The following is a 20,382-nucleotide window of genomic DNA, read 5'->3' on the forward strand; positions in this document are numbered from 1 at the left end:
CAATATTGCTGTTTTCTTTACACTGAAATAACTTTATCCGACACAAAACTCGAAAGTGTCATGGTGAGAAAGTATTGTTATCTTCACTTGAGTTAAATGACACATACCGAATCTGAAACTGGATGACTGTAGCTTTCCAACGCATATTAGGAAAGGTAAATCACTGGAATATAAACGGCACGAATTTTATTTTATTTTGTCCATGTTATTCCGTCGGTTTACAAGAAGCTTTTGTTCCGACTGGTTATTGGACGACTTAGGTTGTGTAGTCGGTATACGTTCAACGAAAGCAGCAACAGTGACAACGAATGGACAAATATGTGATTAGTTAACATTCACACACCACTCCTTCCCCCTCCCTGAATGTTGATGATACCACCCAAGAAAAAGAATATCAAAGATATATTGCAATTATATTCTTAATCCAAAAACTATTTCAGATAAACCGTCTCTGTTTAGCTTTAAGGTCATCGAACCGCGTCAAATAAATAAATGTATAAAAAAGTCCACTAAAACCATTTCAGAATTCATTCCTTCCTTTTTAAGTTCCCCATACACAGATTTAACCATGTATGGATATCTAAAATCCCGGATACGTAGTTGAGTCAATTCAGGGCAACTACATATCAAATGATAAGAAGTACCGTAATCACAGCCACGAGTTGCAATATTTCGAAACATCGACTATGTCAGAGCTTTATTACTGGATTATTAAAGCTTCTGCAGCATCGGCACAGAAATAAACGTTGAATTTGGAGTTCCTGTTTCTGTGGTCCTTTACGACATAGATTAGCTCTAGCGTACAATAATTCCAGATGTTACACTGCGACTCGTTATCATTGTATTGGTCTTAAAAATGAAATTCATTCAGCATGCCATGTGAAATAAGGTTTGCTCTATCCATCTAATACAATCAATTCCTAATCCGTGTACAATATGCGTTATAATAATCCTCTCTAATATAATCAATCACTTTATCGCATTACGTATTTATTAAACTGTAAATTATTTCATAATGCAACAAATTACCATAAAGTCTACACAGATATGATCTGATATATCGTAACATCGAACAACCAGCAAACCATACAAAATCCATCGAAAAGCAACGAAACCTTGGTCATTAGTTGTAAAAATAATCGGTATTTGTGTACATTTCTTTTGACTCTGTCCAAAAACCATGAGTTGTTAATGTTGGTTGTCGTAGGTCAAGCATGTTTTCGCCGCAACTAGATTGAGTCAACTGTTGAATAAGTATTTAACGTTTTTTTCCTCTACTTTATTCCATCCTTCCAGTGGAAGCACTTGTGAGAAAGTGGGCCCCGTTGGTGTGGCTTGCCCCGAACGAGAAGTATCTGCCGGGGTCGGTTTCGACATTTCTCGAGCACGTACACGCCGAAAAGGCAAAGATTGTAACGGTATATCCGGGCAATGAGATATCAGATGTGAGCGAGTTGAGTCACTATCCCTACAATTACGACAATGAGAACGAGCTAACTTATTATGATCCTACGGTACGACAAGCTCGTAACCGGAACAAGCGCAACTTCCGGGATCCGGCCACATCGTTGGACCTACTGTTTGATCTGCCAATTGGCAACGAATCCAAGAACTGGTATCTCGTCACCAACAACGAAATCGAAGAGCTCATAGCGGACAAAAAATCGTTCATCTATGGACAGAACCCACAAAATGAAAATGTGACAATCTATGCCGTCGTGAGCATGTGCCGTTCAGCTTCCTCGACGGTTGGATCACCGTCTCTTGCTGCCGCCGCTTCGTCGACTGCCACCGCGCAGCCGCTACCACTTTCGTCTACTGTGCCACTGCAACCACCTACGACTACCTTTCCGACGCCACCGGCAGCCGCCTTACATCACTATAGTCATATTGAAAATGGTAAGTAGAATTGGAGCTGTTATTACTTGTTCGTATTATTATTTACCTTACAGTTCGAAAAAATCCCGTGATTTTATATCTTATGTTATATTCAAGAACATGTAAAATTATGTGATGTGCAAATTACATGAAAATAAAAAACGAAACATCGATAGCAACAACGCGACTTGAGCCGAGAAACATTAGATCACAAAGCATGTCAGTTAATCGACTGAGCCACAGAAGCACATATCTGCTTAATGAATAACTCATACATTTTAATCCATACAGCGGCGCTTGGTAGCCGAGTGCAAATTACAGTCGGAGCCTGTAAAATTCTGCACGAATGGAATATTGCGTCATTTGAAAAGTTATGTTGTTATGAATTGTATCGTTTCTAGAATTGTCACCTGTAAAATTAATAATTTGTTTCTGTGTATTTGATTGATTTCGGTTCCTTTGATTATTAATTTTATAAACAGTTAATCGATCCAAGAGAATGTTGTACCAGTAATCTCAGTGGTGTAATTTTATTAATCCTTCAAAATCGTCGATAATCTTCGGAAAGTGTCGGTACATAATATGGCAACAATACGAGGAAGAAAACACGTTAAACAGTCCGCATAAAATATTTAGTTACTTACATTGATTTTCGCTTTGGCATACATATTAGGAATATACGGAATGGATACGCAACAAAATTCCGAAATTTTGTTCATATTGTAACTTGATGTTATTAACACATGAATGAACATTATCATAGTTACAACGCGTGTAGCCATCAGATGCTTATTGTTTTGAAGCAAATAATAATTAAACTGAAACTGTCGGTTAACCAAATTCTAGGAGGGTTCCTATTCAAACGATACATGTAAAATCGCAGGTAAACTTACCTTGGGTTTATATTCGATACTATACGATATTGCATCTAATTGTACTGTATATGTGAGCCTGTGGAACTCAATTATACTACTAAACCGAAGAGACCGCTTTTAGATAGGTTTCAGAATTTAATTTTGAATCTTTTGAAGCGTTTAATTCCTGGTGGGACAACAACTTGTTCAGTCACATTTAATGAAAAAGAAGTATCCATGATTATCATCATAACACAACTTTATGCTGAATCCATTTATGCGTCACCGTTTTGTTCGTGTGGAAATGGAGATTTAAGTATGCAAACGTTCCGTTGACAAATTAAAACATTTTTAAGTTTACAATATTGAAGCTTTGGAATCATTTAAATTAGGAAAATCTATTAACAAATCATCGAGGAACAAGCGCTGCAAATTAGATCCGAAAAATCTATCGCCGATAATTCTAAATTGGCCTGATAGTTACCAGATAACGGAAATAAAATACTCAATTCAAACCAATTTTTCAATGGTATGCAATTGAAATATTCAAATGACGTTGTCTCATAAGTTTAAGTTAAATGTTTCCGAATCGATTGTTTGTTGAATTATATAAATCCATCAACAAATGACTGAGTTATAAACGTTCAAAATTATGACAGAAAAATGTTACGTGATTAGTTTTGCATGTTTTAAATTGACACCCAGCCTCGGGAAGCGAAGTGTAAGGCATTTTTAAAGGCAAAATCGACCAAAAATTTGCTAAATACATGGGATATTTCAAAAGAATCGGTAACCACGTTGATTCGGTTTTTCAATAGCTATATGATATAGGGTAAGGGCTCCCTATTTCATCTCATTTGTAAGGACGTCGCCTTCAAACCCCGATTTAGCCACTAAAATCACTGTAACTATTTCATATTACTGCTTCATTCGCCTTGCTCCACGTTGAAAATTGATTCACATTTCTTGAAAATTGAGCTAATATTTATAAAACAGCTAAAAACACTAATGATGTTTTCACTACTCTGCTCCTAATTTCATCTCAATGGATTTTTATTCATCCTATCGTTGATCTTTTATTCATCCTATAAATTAGCAATGGCGACAGCAATCAAAACAAAATATTCCACTATTACACTCTCACCCGCATTCGCATGGCTGCCAGATGGCTGACTAAACGCTGCCAGCTGGAAAAATATGGTTTGCAGACATTCTGGTGACCGACTGCCTTACCGCTGCCAGATATACAACTCAAACGATACAACCGTACCCACCAGGATTTTTCCACATTATTATTATTGGTAAAAAAATTTACTCGTTGAATTATCTAATTAATGGGGCAATGACTTACGGAGATCTAAAGAACTATCTTTTAACATCATTTTATTAAATAAAACAGATAGAACAGATATAGACTTTCTATGCAAAGTAATACATATTTTCTATGAAAATACCTGGCATCTCTGTACACAGCCGATGAAATACACACACACACTTCACAGCGTTATGTTGGCGTATAGCCAAAGACATCATATTAACAAGATATCCAGCTCTCACATTTCCCGAACAAATAATTGGCAACATCCTTTTTTGCGAGCATGTCGCCCTCAGGTGAGTCCGCATCGAATCTCATACATAGAAGTAGAGGAGAGAAATGTCAAATTCGCACGCGCCAAAATAGCAGGGCTGCACATCCATACAATTGACATGACATGTTGAATGAGACGCCGTGCGATGGCGTTGCTGAACTGAAGATTGAGATCGCTCCAAGCTGACAGGGTCTGGTATAGCGGAATGAAACCAGTGCTACTAGATTTGCCACAATGGTTATTTCATTAGTATTTAACACGCTCTTTCTGGTAATATTCGAAGCCAAAACAGTTTTATTTATATATTAATATCAATAATATAATTAAACTAATGTCACGGATACCAAAAACATACTTTTTGGTAATAATTTGAAGAAGAAAATCAATTTATTTTTTGTAACAATATGAGATAACTTGACAACTTTGCGAAACCAAATGAGATGAAAACAAAGCGCAATCAAGTGAACTAAGTGAAAAACTTTCATCTCATATTTTTAAAGACTTTTATTGTTTGTCGGGTAATTCTTGAAGTTTTAAATCGTTAATTAAACAAGTGGCAAGTGAACATTACTAATTATGAAGTCATCCAGCATTCAATGGTAGTGTAATTGTGCGAAAAAGTGATCATGTTTTGAGACGAATCGATTAGTAGATAATCAGAAACATGACGAACTGTAAATCTTGAGACGAAAATGTGTCTAAATTGAAAAATGAGTTTATTTTAAATGAAAAAAACGATACACGAAGAACTTAAAACCATTTCTTTCAGAAGGAAAGTGTGACAACAGCTTTCATAATCATTTTAAAACATTTCACAGTTTGGTTCAGGTAGGTTTTAGAATATTATTCATGTTCAAAGTAATGAGGTGAAGGGATGAGATGGAAATAGGAGCTCAGATGAAATAGGGAGCTGTTGCCCTATAAGATACTCAAGTGAACACGGTGTTGCGCAGACAACAGGAAATTTCACCAACACATCATTATGTGCATTCAAAAGCGACAATCCAGCCAGTGAACGCATATACAATCCAGTCATCAGCAATGGACGAGCGACTTGTTTCATTCACAGTCAAACATCAACTAGGCAAAGAAATATTGTGCAGCCTATATTTATAGATTTCTCTTCATACTACGCAGAACGTTGCGGTGTTTTTTATGCATGACGCAAAGCCTCCTATGCCGAACAAGAAGTTGACGTCATTTTGTACAACTGGGATTGGTGGATGAAAACATAGGTCGATTCCAATAATTTTTTCAATAGTATGCTATTGAAATACTGAAAAGACGTCGTCATACAGGTTTAGGTTGAAAGTTTCCGAATCGATTGGTTGTTAAATTATAACAATCCATCAACAAATGACCGAGTTATTAACGTTCAAAATTATGACACAAAAAGGTTACGCGACTATTTTTGAAACTTTTAATTGACACCCGGCCCCATATAGTGAAGAGTAAGGCATTTTTAATGCCAAAAGTACACCCGTTTCTCACTAGAGGTGCTGTTAGTGTCACCGTACAATGAGAAATCTATGTTTATTTGATTTATGATGCTAGGCACCATGCACATTGTTCTTTCAGTTTCCATTTCTCACATTTTTTCTTTTAATTGAAGAAAGATTATTGGCGATTTATTTTTGTTTGTTGGGATGAACACAAATGGGAAGTTTTGCATGATAGGAAAAAGCATTCGAAAATATAAAGCATCCACCACCATAGTTTCGCTTCGATCTCACGACGCTTGTTTTACCTTTTTTCACATATATAAACAATAGGTATAGAATTCGCTCGAACTTTAGAAAAATTTTCCGAGGCCAGGAGAGCCGAATGTCATGTACAAATCGATTCAGCTCGACCATCTGAGCAAATGTTCGTGTGGGTGTGTTTGTGTGTGTCTTTGTGTGTGTCTGTGTGTTGTCAACAAAGAGGTCGAGATCTCAGAGATGGCTGGATCAATTTTGATCAAACTAGTCGCAAATGAAAGGTCTCCCCGTCACCCAGAACGCTATTGAATAGTTTTGGAGTTGGATGTTTACTTTTTGAGTTTTACAAAGTTTTATGTCAAAAATTTCAGTTTTTTGACACTATCTGTCACAACTGACTTTGAATTTGTTTTTAGACTTGGATTCCGCACGGTAATAGCTATCCAACAAGACATAGATTGTCAAAATCCGTCCATTTTTAACGGAGATATCGATATTTTTGTGTAAACGACTCTTCGCCTTATTCCAGTAGTAGGAGTTTTTCGCGTTTGATGATAAAGCGTTGTTTCGGAACCAAATGAAACACGATTTTTTATACTGTTACATACAATTGTTTCTGTGTACCAAAAAGTCTGTGAACAGTATCTTTTTTCGTGGCATTTTGCCTCGGACCGATTTTAGCACGGTTCGTTTTTTGGCAACATAATTGTTCGAGTATGACTAGATGACGGCAGCATTTTCAATTTGAAAGTAATGTCATAATTATTTTGATTTAAACAACTTCCAGTAATAAATGCATAACTCCCATATACCATTCGACTCAGTTCGTCGAGATCAGCAAATGCGTGTGTGACAAATAATTTCACTCAATTTTCTCGGAAATGGCTAAGCCGACGACACGACCTGCCAGTCGTCTATCGAAACTGTATCGCAAATTTAACTACCCCTGGTAACTGGTAATGTCAAAATGAAATCGTTGGAAAAACTATTGAAACTGGCAACACAAGATGATGATTTATTGATTTTGAATAACAGTTATATCACATTGGTTACTGCAAATTGAAGACTTGAGAAATGTAAACAAATACTAACTACCTCGAAGGGATTAGTTGCAAGTTCTCCAGTTTCATCACCTGTTAGAGCCGTAGATCGATCAGTTTAATCAGATAGAGGCTTTCTTGAACACTGGTTGGGGCTCGAACATGCGAAAAATGTCTTTTGAACCCAGCGCAATCAGATTGCCGTATGTGGCCAAGATTTATTGTATTGAATAGTTTCAATGTATTGTCGGTATCAGGTTACGTTTTAACGACTTAGATTTATCAAGACTATCTGCTTTGTGAATAAGTTTTTAAAATATGGTGAAGTTTGAAGTCGTCTGTCCAATAATCATAATTTAGTAAACATAAATTATAAAGCGAAGTAAAATCGGTATATCAATACTACGTACTGCAAAGAAAAATCGTTTACAGCGAATCAAAAGTACTTTAAGGTTTGGCTTTATTTTTTAATTTTTTCCAGAGAAGCACGTCATCGGTACAAATACAGAATTTATATTTGTTCTTTTCTAATGACTAATGACTGAAGTAAAACGATTTCAATTGTTCGCCAAATCATTATTCATTCGCCACTTCTTTATTTGTTCCAAATCGTTCATACTATTTCCTTTTTTCAGTAGTAATATTTTTTCTCTACCGCCAATAGCATTATTCGTCGATTTATTGTCCTTAAATTGTGTATTTCTTCAGAATAATTAATGAGTTTTTATTAAATTTTGCGCTGATGAAACAAAATTTAATTTTATAGAACTTCTTCAAATGATTTGTTTATTTATTGTGGGACTCCTAGGTAACTAGTTCGTAGCAACTTATACCGTTTTCGTTTATTGATCAGAGCAGCCCGAAAGCTGACCCAGAGTCGCCCAAACAACGTTTAATATGTTTGTTTTAGCAACCTGAGGTCGCTCTAGAGCGGACTCCAATCGCGTAGTTTCGCTCTGAAAATTTTTTCGGTTCGCACCACGCATCCAGCCGAGTTTGTTTATTTTATCTTTTTTCATGAGTTGTTGTTTAGGGCGCGTAAAACGTGTTCGTTTTACTCGGAGTCAGAGTAGCCCGCGTCTAGGTTCAAAAACGAAAACGGTATTAGACAGTGTTGCTCAAGAACATTATTTTTATCATTATCAAGGGGTCGCAATATTTCTGGTAACTCACGGTAAATCGCTCACGATCACTTTTTATTCTGATTGTCCTTCGAAGTGCCTGGTCGTGTCGTCGGCTAAACCGTTTGCTACAAACAAGATTCATATGAAAAGTAGTATACTCCCAAACACGGTTCCTGAATTCTGTTTGGTTCCGACTTCTGGTTCCGGAACTACAGGATGATATGTGAAACGAAATTAAAATAGTGCAACTCATTTTTCTCGTAGATGGCTGAACCGATCTATGATTCAAATGAAATCTAAGAACTATCTATGATTCAAATGAAAGGTCTTAATATCCTATGAAACATCTTACTTAGATCCGACTTCCGATTTAGGAAATACAGGGTGATTAGTATAAAAATGTCCATTTCACATAAATTAATCAGGTATATCGGGTTGGCAGATTTGGATAATCGATTACCAAATAAATTTATTTCAGTTTAAGCGGTATTTAGTTTTCGATTCGGAAGGTACCCAAAAATTTAATTCGCATTACAATTTATCAAAAATGTCTACACACTTCTCAGGTGAATTTAACTGATTTCGGCAACACCGATTTTAGAATCGGTTCCAGTATCGAATCGTTTCTCAAAGCTCAATCATTTTCTCAAAAAGGCCAAATCGAACTTTAAAAACAAAAATTTAAATTAAAGGACTTATGGTTCCATGAAAAATAGGTTTATTTTATCCAATTCTGGAATAACAGGATGATGAGTTTTTAAAATTCATACAGATATAGAAGATGTAAATTGTTTGGCGTATTAATTTATGGCCATACGAATCATTTTGGGTTATGCTAGTTCCTGAATACCGGCTCTGGAAGCACCGTAAATAATGACGAAAAACACTAAAGTGGAACTTAGTTCGACATCTCATAGAATGTTCAATCGATTGTAACACGTTTAGATTGAAATTTGATACGATTTGCAGTTTCGACATTACAGGGTAATGAGTGATTAAAATCTTAATTTGCCGTTTAAAACGCCGATAATTGAATAATTTCATGAGAACTAAAACACCGAAGAATGTTCATGCAAAAAACACAAATAAGGATCGATGAAAAAAGGTGGATTGAGCACGTTTTTTCAAAAGACTTAGGCCGAAAGCTTAGGGAAATGTAAGGGACCCTGTCAGAGTAAAAGCTTAGCATATTTATTCATTGTTATTTGTTGCAATTATGTTTCCTGATTTTGACCAACTAATGTCAGTCACCAGCCCAGTTCAGCTCACTCTGTCTGCAGTCTTAGGCTGAAGCCAGAGAGAGAGAGAGCGACACGCGACGCGAAGCGAAGCGATGCGAAACTTGACAGGTCGCACGGAGTCGCGCGGCAGAGCTCCGTCGACTCAAGTTTAGCAAAAAAATGACAAGTATTTCAGAGTGAACTTGATGCGTTGCGAAGCGACTACTGTCCGATCGCATCGCACTCACTCTGACATACATGTCATTTTTCTGCTGAACTTGAATGGACGGAACTCTGCCGCGCGACTCCGTGCGATCTGTCAAGTTTCGCTTCGCGTCGTGTGTCGCTTTCTCTCTGGCTTCACCCTTAGAGTGGTATTAGGTTTTTTACCGTCACTGCTAACAATGAACACCGTTTGACAGTCCAGCAGTACTGTTTGTAAACAGAGATTTTTTTGTTAGTCTGTTAACTATTTGGATGAGACCATTCACGGTCCATATCGCCTAAATAGAGTTTTAAAACATTTGTTCACGATTGGATACGGTTTGTTTTTGAGATTTATTGCAAAGTATGACTATTAGAGGTGTTCGGCCCCTAAGTGGCGAGGCCCACGATACCCCCTCAAGCCCCCAGTAGAAACGCCACTGTCTAAATAACATTTCAATATAAGTGATAAAAAATTCAATCACAATAAATATCTCTCCTACAACTAGCGATTTCACAACACTTGAATTATACTTACGAACTGAATTGCGTCGGTGTTTTTCTATCGCTATGTACATGAGGTCATAAATCGTCATCAAATGAAGATGTTTTAATCAAAAACATCCAGAGTTAGTGCAGATATTAATCATATTTATTGTGCTAAGTTGGATGGAGCGATAGCTATTGAAGTTATATGAGACTAACGGGTGTAATTTGAAATGTTCCACAGCGTTGAGCACTAAGTTAATTTATCAAACGTGCGAGCCAAATAACGTGAATGATTATCAGATGTTATTTTTTTCAATTCTATCATTTTTTCTTTAACTCTGACAGTTTTACATATCGATAAGCTGTACATTTCGTGTAATAGACAGGATCCTTTTTTGTAAACAATAAGTGAAAGTGGGTTTCCTTGCGATTACGGAAACCAGTTGAAACATTCAACAGATATATCGATGGGTAGAACTATTCACGCATCATAGCTAATTTCAATTTACAACTCCGCTCATATTTCTTTTATCCGGGTGGCGAATGGACTTACGGTTGAACACCTCATAGTCGAAATAAAAAGTAAATATCTCGTCATATAAGAAAAATTTCAATATTAAAAGCCTATTCGCACTATTCCGGGACGGGACGATCCGGAACGTTTTGTTTACCTCATCGGCGATGACTGAGTTGCCGGCGTGTGCATGTATTGAAATGCCGGATCCGGCATAAAATCCATTTGGTTGCCACCGATAATCCTCGCCGAGTTTTTCCCGGTGCCGACGGTGCGAAAAACTCGGCGAGGAATATCGGTGGCAATCAAATGGATTTTATGCCGGCAGCTCAGTCATCGCCGATGAAGAAAACAAATCGTCCCGGATCGTCTCGGATGGTGCCGTCCCGAAATAGTGCGAATAGATTTTAACACCGTACAATTCACGCCTTTTTTTTAGAACGGCCAATAAGCCATCCATCAACATTCACTTCACTGAGAGTAAATCATAATAGTAAACGGCAGAGAAAAATGTTCTCTTTCGTCTGGTGTTAAATTTAATACTCTATCTTTCATAGCTTGCTTGCAATAACTTTTGAGAGTGGAAGTTGACAGGTGGTTTATTGGCCGTTCTCAAAAAAACGCGTGAATTATTGTTAAAGAGAAAGAAGAAACGATAACATTTCAGAGGATCAGTATTTTTGCGACAGGTGTTTGGTCTGCTGGAAGCCATTTTGCTGAAGATCGATTTGTCGAACTGATTTCAAATAAAGATATATTAAAAAAATTCCAACTCGTTTTGTTGACCCAGAACCGTATATCTGAAATTTTAAATTTTTTTAAATTTTATTTTAAATAACCCATTTTTTAACTAACTTAACTTCGGTTCAGAAAACGCTACCTGTGCGCGACAGTCATCAAAAAATTGGTTTCAACAATTTTCTAAAATACCTAATACGAAAAGTGAAAAATAAAAATGCTACAGTAAAAATTTGATTTTTTAGGAACACCCTAAGTTGCTCTTTAAAAATAGCTGTTACACTAAAACCGTAGAAGATATCACAATGGTGTTTTCAGCAAAGCTGCTCAGCGGCTCAAATTGAACTGCCGAGTTTAGCACTAAGCAGTTCAATTTGAACTGCTCTGCACTGATGAGTCAAAGACGAAACGTAAAAATAATAAAATCGGTTATGTGCCCTAGCACAAAATTTGGTTAACCCCTAAATGACCAAAACAAAAAGTGTTCTGTAAATAGCAGAAACTTTACGTCTGCTTAGCGGTTCAAATTGAACTGCCGAGTTTAGCACAAAGCAGTTCAATTTGAACTGCTCTGCACTGATGAGTCAAAGACGAAACGTAAAAATCATAAATTCTAAGATATTTGACATAAAAAAAAAATTCCGATTTCGGTGAATTTATTTCAAAAAAAAATTTTTTTTTTGTTACACTAGATCTTAACGTTTCAACCAATTTCAAGATATTTGAAAAATTTGCGTGGTTATTTTTCAAAATGAAAAATTATCAAACTTTCACCATTATCTTCACGTTTCGTCTTAGACTCGTCAGCAGGGGCGGTAAGTTCCATGAAATATTGGGGGGGCACAAAAAATTATTACTACAGATCATTGAACTTTGCAATACATAAAGCATTTTTATGAAGGAAACGGAGAGGTTAGAGCAAATAAAAAGCAACCAAGTAAAAATCACGAACATTTTCCCTACTATTCCAGCAATAACCAATATTCGAAAGTGGTAAAGTATAGCACATTTCACATTGTAGTAAATTAGTTATAAAATTTTAGTAATTTAGTTAAGAAATATGAAGGATTACGGAGACCAACTACGGGGATAACAGAAAAAAGTGTTATATCATAAGATATCTCTAGCAAATTTTCTAATATTTATTCCTGTTGTCAAAATATTGGGGGGCATGGCCCCTCCAACAAAACTTTTGGGGGGGGCAAAAAGTGCCTTGCCTCCCCATAGTTGCCGCGCCTGCTCGTCAGTGCATAGCAGTTTATGTTGAACTGTTATGCCACGTCTGCAGTTCAACATAAACCGCCGAGACTAAAACGAAACATAATGGAATTGGTTATGTGCCCTAGCACAAACAAGGTTAATTCCTAAATATCGTCCAATGACGGCCGGCACCACTCTCCCACCTACCGCTTTACGAAATTAAAGATGATTCCAAGATATTGGCACCCTACTGTTTAATTATAATGGTAGTAGTAATGAAAAAAATCCAATCACAAAAAATATTTTATGTTTTTGGTTCAAAAGTATTACCCTATATAGTATGAATTTCATATTCAAAAGTAACATAAGTAACATAACAGTTCGGCTGAAAAGTTCGTATCGTTTAATAGAAACACACATTTTTTTGCCAAAATTCGTTTTTATTATTCAACATAATTGCCATCAGAGGCGATACAGCGATTATAGCGATCTTCCAACTTTTCGATACCATTTTTGTAGTACGATTTGTCCTTTGCCTCAAAATAGGCCTCGGTTTCAGCGATTACCTCTTCATTGCTTCTAATTTTTTTACCAGCGAGCATTCTCTAGAGGTCTGAGAACAGGAAAAAGTCACTGGGGGCCAAATCTGGAGAATACGGTGGATGAGGGAGCAATTCGAAGCCCAATTCGTTCAATTTCAGCATGGTTTTCATCGACTTGATGAAACAAAACTTTTTTCTTCTTCAAATGAGGCCGTTTTTTTTAATTTCGTCCTTCAAACGCTCTAATAACGCTATATAATAGTCACTGTTGATGGTTTTTCCCTTTTCAAGGTAGTCGATGAAAATTATACCATGCGAATCCCAAAATACAGACGCCATAACCTTACCGGCCGATTTTTGATTCTTTCCACGCTTTGGGTTCGGTTCATCGCGTGCAGTCCACTCAGCTGACTGTCGATTGGACTTCGGAGTAAAGTGTTGGAGCCATGTTTCGTCCATTGTTATATATCGACGAAAAAAATCGGTTAGAATCCTCAATTCGTTGTTGTTTTTGATCGATTGTGAGCTCACGCGGCACCCATTTTGCACAAAGCTTTCTCATATCCAAATATTCGTGAATAATATGTCCAACACGTTCCTTTGATATCTTTAGGGTGTCAGCTATCTCGATCAACTTCACTTTACGGTCATTGAAAATCATTTTGTGGATTTTTTTCACGTTTTCATCGGTAACAGCCTCTTTTGGACGTCCACTGCGTTCATCGTCTTCGGTGCTCATATGACCAGTACGAAATTTTGCAAACCACTTACGAATTGTTGCTTCGCCCGGTGCAGAGTCTGGATAACACTCATCAAGCCATTTTTTGGTATCGGCGGCACTTTTTTTCATCAAAAAGTAGTGTTTCATCAACACACGAAATTCCTTTTTTTCCATTTATTTCACAATAACAAAAGTAGCTTCACTCAAAATGCAATATCTCACAAACTAATAATCCGACAGCTGTCAAATTTATACACGTAACTTTTGAAGGTTGGTACTAACTGAAAATGGTATGGATTTAATTCTAGTGGCGCCCTCTCATAGAAACGATACGAACTTTTCAGCCGATCTGTTAAGTGCATTCAAACGGAGAGGTTGTTTTTCGAGACGAAGACAGGGTCTAAATGAAGAAAAAAATCATAATTTTTGCGATTTTTTTTCAGAACCATCGTTCAACAAAATTAATTCAAACGTTTTGCATAGTAAAAAGCATCATTCGAAGCACATTTTGTATATTTTTCGTGAATGAATATTGAGGAATCGGTGTCGAGGTATTTTTGAGAACGCTTCTTAAAAATCATGATTTGCGGTGTCCACTGTATCTTAGCGCAGACTAATTAGAAGTGAATAAATCAAACCAGCTTAGTTAGAGTAAAAGTTTTTCTAGACTCCAACGTTTCTATTTGGTTTTTTTATTTTTTTTTAAATTTTATTCAAAGTGAAAACTACGATTTTTCACGAAAAAAACCGCCATTTTGTAGCTGTAAAACCTCCCCAAAGTAACAAACAACGAAAAGGAAAAAGTTGGGGTCTGGTTTTTTATATGTAGAAAGTGTGTGCAAAATTTGAAAATTTGGGTGCAGTAGTTTTTTAATGACGATGGACACGGGCTTTCAAAACCTGCTTTCGAGAAAAACTCGTTTAAAAGTCTTTAGCTATAAATCAATGCAAAAGATTTATTACTCAAGAGAGCCCGTAGGGTCTAACATTTAAAAAAAATTATATTTTTTCTTTTGAAATTTGTTATAATGAAACATTTTTAGAATGTTTTGTCAAGTTTTAAGTCAATCGAAGTAGAAATCTTGGGCCTGTGTGCCGAGCTCTCACTTCTTCGCCTTATGAGATAAACAAAGATAAAGGCCCATAACTTGCTGAGTTTTGTTCCGATAGGTTTGAAAATTTCACAAAATATTCCTGAAATGTTTTACTATCAGAAAAAAGAAAGAAAATAATAAATGATTTTTCAAAAGTGTTAGACCCTACCCGCCCCTAAACAGCAACATGTGAGACTATAGGAAGTTTTATTTGAGCCTGTTTGAGGAAATCGATAAAATCATCTCTGAGAAAATTGAGTAAGTCTCATTTTAAACTTTTTGACCACTATTTCTGGTACTTCTGGAACCAGGAACTTGGAACCAGTATAGCCGAAGTCGGTTTTAAGTTTTAAGTCAAATCTAGAAGAATTTGACCCGTTTTTGCATCGTTGCTCTAAATGACGGTATGTAATTCAATAGCAACCTATTACACTACCAGATTTTTTATATAATGAGTGACATTATTTGAATGATATAAATCACTTACCCCTCTGGGCCAATTTTCAATAGTCATTTTTTTAAGTGATTGCATAAACTTTCTATATAAATATAAATTTTAGTGTGGCAACCCTGCACGCTATACTAAATTGAACGCACGTACCGACGCGTACCAGTTTTGCATCGTCATTTTGAATGACGATTTAAATGTTTTGACACTCATCGCCAGGTAATTTTCTTCACTATAATCGGTGCTCTCGGAAGCGGAAACCGGGGACTAGTAGTATTAAAGTAATTTTGTATATCCACTAACTAACAAGACCTGCATACTAAATGAATTTAGCAGTAAGTTTCAAAAAAATGCGCAACTCGTTTTGCCATCGCTTGTGAAAAAATACTCATGAAATTGAAAATTTTCACTAATCCCACTGTAATACCGACAAATCGTTGCTTTTGATGGACAAGAGTCCGGATAACATTTTTCAATCCATTGTTTTGCTTGCACGGTGTTTTTACCCATTAAAAAATAATGTTTTATCAAAACACGAAACTCGGTTTTTCCATTTTTTAAACAAACTACAAAACGACTTTACTCCAACCTCTATAACTCAGCTGTTTCTGGTCGGATCGACTTAAAATTTTGACCCGTTTCAAGCGAAGGTTAGTACTCTAGAAAGACGTGGTTACTGGTTTACTACGAGCGCCATCTCTGCTTTAGTCTCGGGACTTATTGATCCATGTGTTAGTTAGAAATTTGATTCGGAACTCAGTACGATTTATAAATGGATTCCCTCTTAGAAAAAAACGCTCAACGGTGGTCCTTCATGGGTTCAATACGCTTTGATCATTGGTCCAATGAATGTCCAATCAATCGTTCAACGGAGGGCCAACCTTCGTTTGCCGATTTTGAAACATACCGTTGAACCGAATGCCATTTTTTCCCCAAGTACAATCTTTGTTTCAGCGATTACCTCTTCATTGCTTCTAAATTTTTCACTCAGCTGACTGTCGATTGGACTCCGGAGTGAAGTTGTGGAGCCATGTTTCGTCCATTGTTATATATCGACGAGAAAAATCGGTTTTATTTCGATATAACAGCTCCAAACACTGCTCAGAATCATCAATTCGTTGTTGTTTTTGATCGATTGTGAGCTCACGCGGCACCCATTTTGCACAAAGCTTTCTCATATCCAAATATTCGTGAATAATATGTCCAACACGTTCCTTTGATATCTTTAGGGTGTCAGCTATCTCGATCAACTTCACTTTACGGTCATTGAAAATCATTTTATGGATTTTTTTCACGTTTTCATCGGTAACAGCCTCTTTTGGACGTCCACTGCGTTCATCGTCTTCGGTGCTCATATGACCAGTACGAAATTTTGCAAACCACTTACGAATTGTTGCTTCGCTCGGTGCAGAGTCTGGATAATACTCATCAAGCCATTTTTTGGTATCGGCGGCACTTTTTTTCATCAAAAAGTAGTGTTTCATCAACACACGAAATTCCTTTCTTTCCTTTTTTTTCACAATAACAAAAGTAGCTTCACTCAAAATGCAATATCTCACAAACTAATAATCAGACAGCTGTCAAATTTATACACGTATCTTTTGAAGGTTGGTAATAACTGAAAATGGTATGGATTTAATTCTAGTGGCGCCCTCTCATAGAAACGATACGAACTTTTCAGCCGATCTGTTACGTCGAAATTGCTTTAAATCTCTTGTGGAAGAAAAATTAGTGAAATGATTGATGCTCTCCGCAAGGCAAAAATGATTAGCCGAATTGATAACCTTGCTGTAAAAAATATGTTTCTGCTGAGTCCGCATAGTTTCGGCTGCCTCATGAATTTTCAGCTCAGTGTGTGCAGTTTTCTTCAGTTTCAGAAAAAACAATGATATAAAATTCAAAACTTGCAAAAAAGTTGTGCAAGATTTATCTGTTTGAATTGAACGCAAAACTTGCAGACATGACATTATTATCATAAAAGTTGCAGGAATACAGCATAACATACGCAATGCAAACAAAAATCAATCAGATAAATTGTATTCGGTTTTCATCTCGCGAAAAAAATAAGCAGACCTGACATCACTTTTCAAAGATAATGAACGAAAAGTTAATGTCATCATAGTTACTCCCATAGTTATATATTACTGCTTGTGCAACTTGAATTTGCAACTCCAGCACACGGACTTACCATAATAATACCTACAGTGCGTATCACAAAAGTCGGGTCCGCTAAGATGAACGACTATACTGTATTGTTGTTTAATTCAACTAGAAGATTGAAACTGATAAAAAACATAACGTGGGGCATTTTTTTCGAAATAATAACATGTTAATGTTTCTTGTTATTTAGATAATATATGTCATTACGTTGGGTGAACTATTTTCTATTCAACTCATTGTTAACATCGATGCCATATTGGAAAATATTCAAGCAAAATTCATTTCGAGATTTTTCAGGTTTAATTACACATTAGTTTGATCAAAATCGTCTGAAAATTTAAAGAATGTTTGAATACACATATTTTAAACACCATTCCGATGATTCTCATTCAAAATGATATACTGTTATTTTCACAATAATTGGTGCACAATCATTAAAAATGCGTTTGTACCGTTACCGTTCTCGCACTTAATGTCTCCAGCGATGCCAGATAGTTTTCATCCGCTCTCGATTCTCTCATATTACTCAATTCGAAAACTAACAGGGATGTAATCAGGGTGTTTGATAATAGTACAACTCTACATCCCTTCCCATCTCATTTATTAAATAGTTTTATCTATTATTTCATACATTTTGGAATAGATGAATAAATTGTATGTATTAAGGGCTGTATCGTACTCGAGGTTTCTTATTTCTAGTGGGTCGCTTGCATTTTGGTTGTCCTGTTTCTAACTGTTCAGTTCTTGGTTCGGGTTTCGATTTATCGCGTTTCAGTGTAGTTGGAGAGTTTGATCGATTTACCAGCGTTTCTGGTGATTTTGATAATTCCTTGGATGGTTCTGCAACTATACTGGAGGATGAATTGTTACTTGTTGGCCATTTTCTCAGGTGAGATACTGGTCGACGATACATCGCTCCTTCCTCATTGATGATAATTGTGTCCGTACCAGTCTTTTTGATTACTTTAAAACGTTCAAGTCTAAATTTTGATTCGAGCTTTCCGGTTTGATAGTTTTTTAACATGACTGAATCTCCAACAATTATTTCCGATGGTTTCGCGTTTCTGCGTGCATCAGCATCGAGTTTTCCCTTCATCTTACTAATAGCATCAGTGTCCCGTATTTCCTCATCGCGTTGGTATGTTGGTTCAGTTCTGATACATGGCAGAAGATCCTTCACTGGACGTCCCATCAAAAGTTCCATTGGTGGTTTTCCTGTTACAGAATGAGGTGTTGTGTTGTACATGTAAACGTAATTTTTTAGAGCTTCCCTCCAATCAGAGTTAGTAGCCTTCGCAATGCGCAACGTTCTCAGAATGCCTTGATTCTGGCGCTCAACTAATCCGTTCATTTGCGGCCAATACGGAATTGTTCGTATAAGTCTCACATTTCTACTTTTGCAATAATCAGAAAACTCTTCGCTGGAAAACGGTGGTCCGTTGTCACAACGGATCGTTTCAGGGTAAGTCTGATCGGAGAATATTCTTTCAAGTGCCGCTATAGTTTTTCTAGCAGTTGTGCAGACCATCTCTATTACTTTAAAAAAGCGACTGTAATAATCGACAATGACTAAGAATGTGGCACATTCTTTTGCCGAGAAAAAGTCAATTGCGATTTCTTGCCATGCTCGCTCCGGCATTAGTTTTCGCAGCATTGGCTCTGGAGGGTGTTGGTTACTGACTGCAGCGCATCCTGCACACGTCTCTGACTTACTCACAATATCTTTGTCCATACCCGGCCACCAGACCTTTTCCCGAAGGTATCTTCGTGTTGCAACGATCCCTGGATGACCGCGATGGGATATTTGTAATGCTTTTGGTCTTAGATTCGAAGGCAAAACGATTCTTTCACCACGGACAACAATACCGTCGAATACTCCTAATTCCTTCGAGAAGGCTTGATATTGGAATAAATTTGCGGGCCAATGTTGAGTTTTTAAGGACTTCACGACAGTGGATAAAATTTCATCCTTGACAGTTTCAGCCTTTATTTCTTCTATAGTGATTGCTGAATAATCTTCCCCTATCGCAAACAAGAAATGTTCGGAATCTTCGTCAAATGCTGATTCAGCCGGGGGAGTTAGTCGCGAGAGAATATCACAGATATTCAATTTCCCTGGGATATGTTTCACTTGAAAATTGTACGGCTGCAAGCGCAACGCCCATGACTCGGCTCTGGAACATGCTCGTCTTCCATCACGGTATTTGCCTCCATATATATATTCTAGAGATTTATGATCAGTAAACACGGTGAATTGTAATCCGAACAGATACAGATAGAACTTTTCGACGGCCCATACCACTGCTAAAGCCTCACGTTGTGTTTGAGGATAAACTTTTTCAGTGGACGTTAGGCCTTTTGATGCGAAGCTTATTATCCTGGCAGTGTTCGACGAATCTCGTTGGGTTAATACGGCACCTGAATTAATCAATAGCTTTAGAACGTTTGCTGTTAATAAAATGTAAATTACCTAAGCCGATAGGTGACGCATCGACATATAGCTCTGTCGTGTCTTTGGGGTCGAAAAATCCGAGTTTGCGTACGTTGAGAGAAAGCTCACTCCGAAGATCGTCGAAAGCTCTGCGTTGTTCATCGCCAAAACTATAAATATCTCCGCGAACAAATTTGCGCAATGGCTCGGTTCGAGTAGATAAGTGCGGAATAAAATGCCCAACAAAATTAACAAGCCCTAGAAAGCTTCTGACCTCCTCCTTGGTGTGTGGCTCCCTGAAGTTCATAATCGCCGAAATCTTTTCATCGGAAGGACTTATTCCAGCTGCACTAATCTTGAAGCCCAGTATGTCCAGCTCCTTGACTCCAAATTTGCATTTGCTAGTGTTAAGCTTCGCATTATTATTCCTGAGAAC

General features: G+C 37.0%; 1 protein-coding gene across 6 annotated transcripts in view; it reads left to right on the forward strand.

Annotated features, from left to right (window-relative positions):
* Positions 1 to 20,382, forward strand: part of LOC131435168 (uncharacterized) — a 63,151-nt gene that overhangs the window by 15,134 nt on the left and 27,635 nt on the right. For all 6 annotated transcript variants that reach the window (XM_058602781.1, XM_058602779.1, XM_058602780.1 and 3 more), the window contains exon 3: positions 1,297 to 1,899. In XM_058602781.1, the coding sequence (XP_058458764.1) occupies positions 1,297 to 1,899 (603 nt within the window). The remainder of the gene's footprint in view (positions 1 to 1,296; positions 1,900 to 20,382) is intronic.

The sequence above is a fragment of the Malaya genurostris genome, chromosome 3 (genome assembly GCF_030247185.1).
Source record: "Malaya genurostris strain Urasoe2022 chromosome 3, Malgen_1.1, whole genome shotgun sequence".
NCBI classification, from domain to species: Eukaryota; Metazoa; Arthropoda; class Insecta; order Diptera; family Culicidae; genus Malaya; species Malaya genurostris.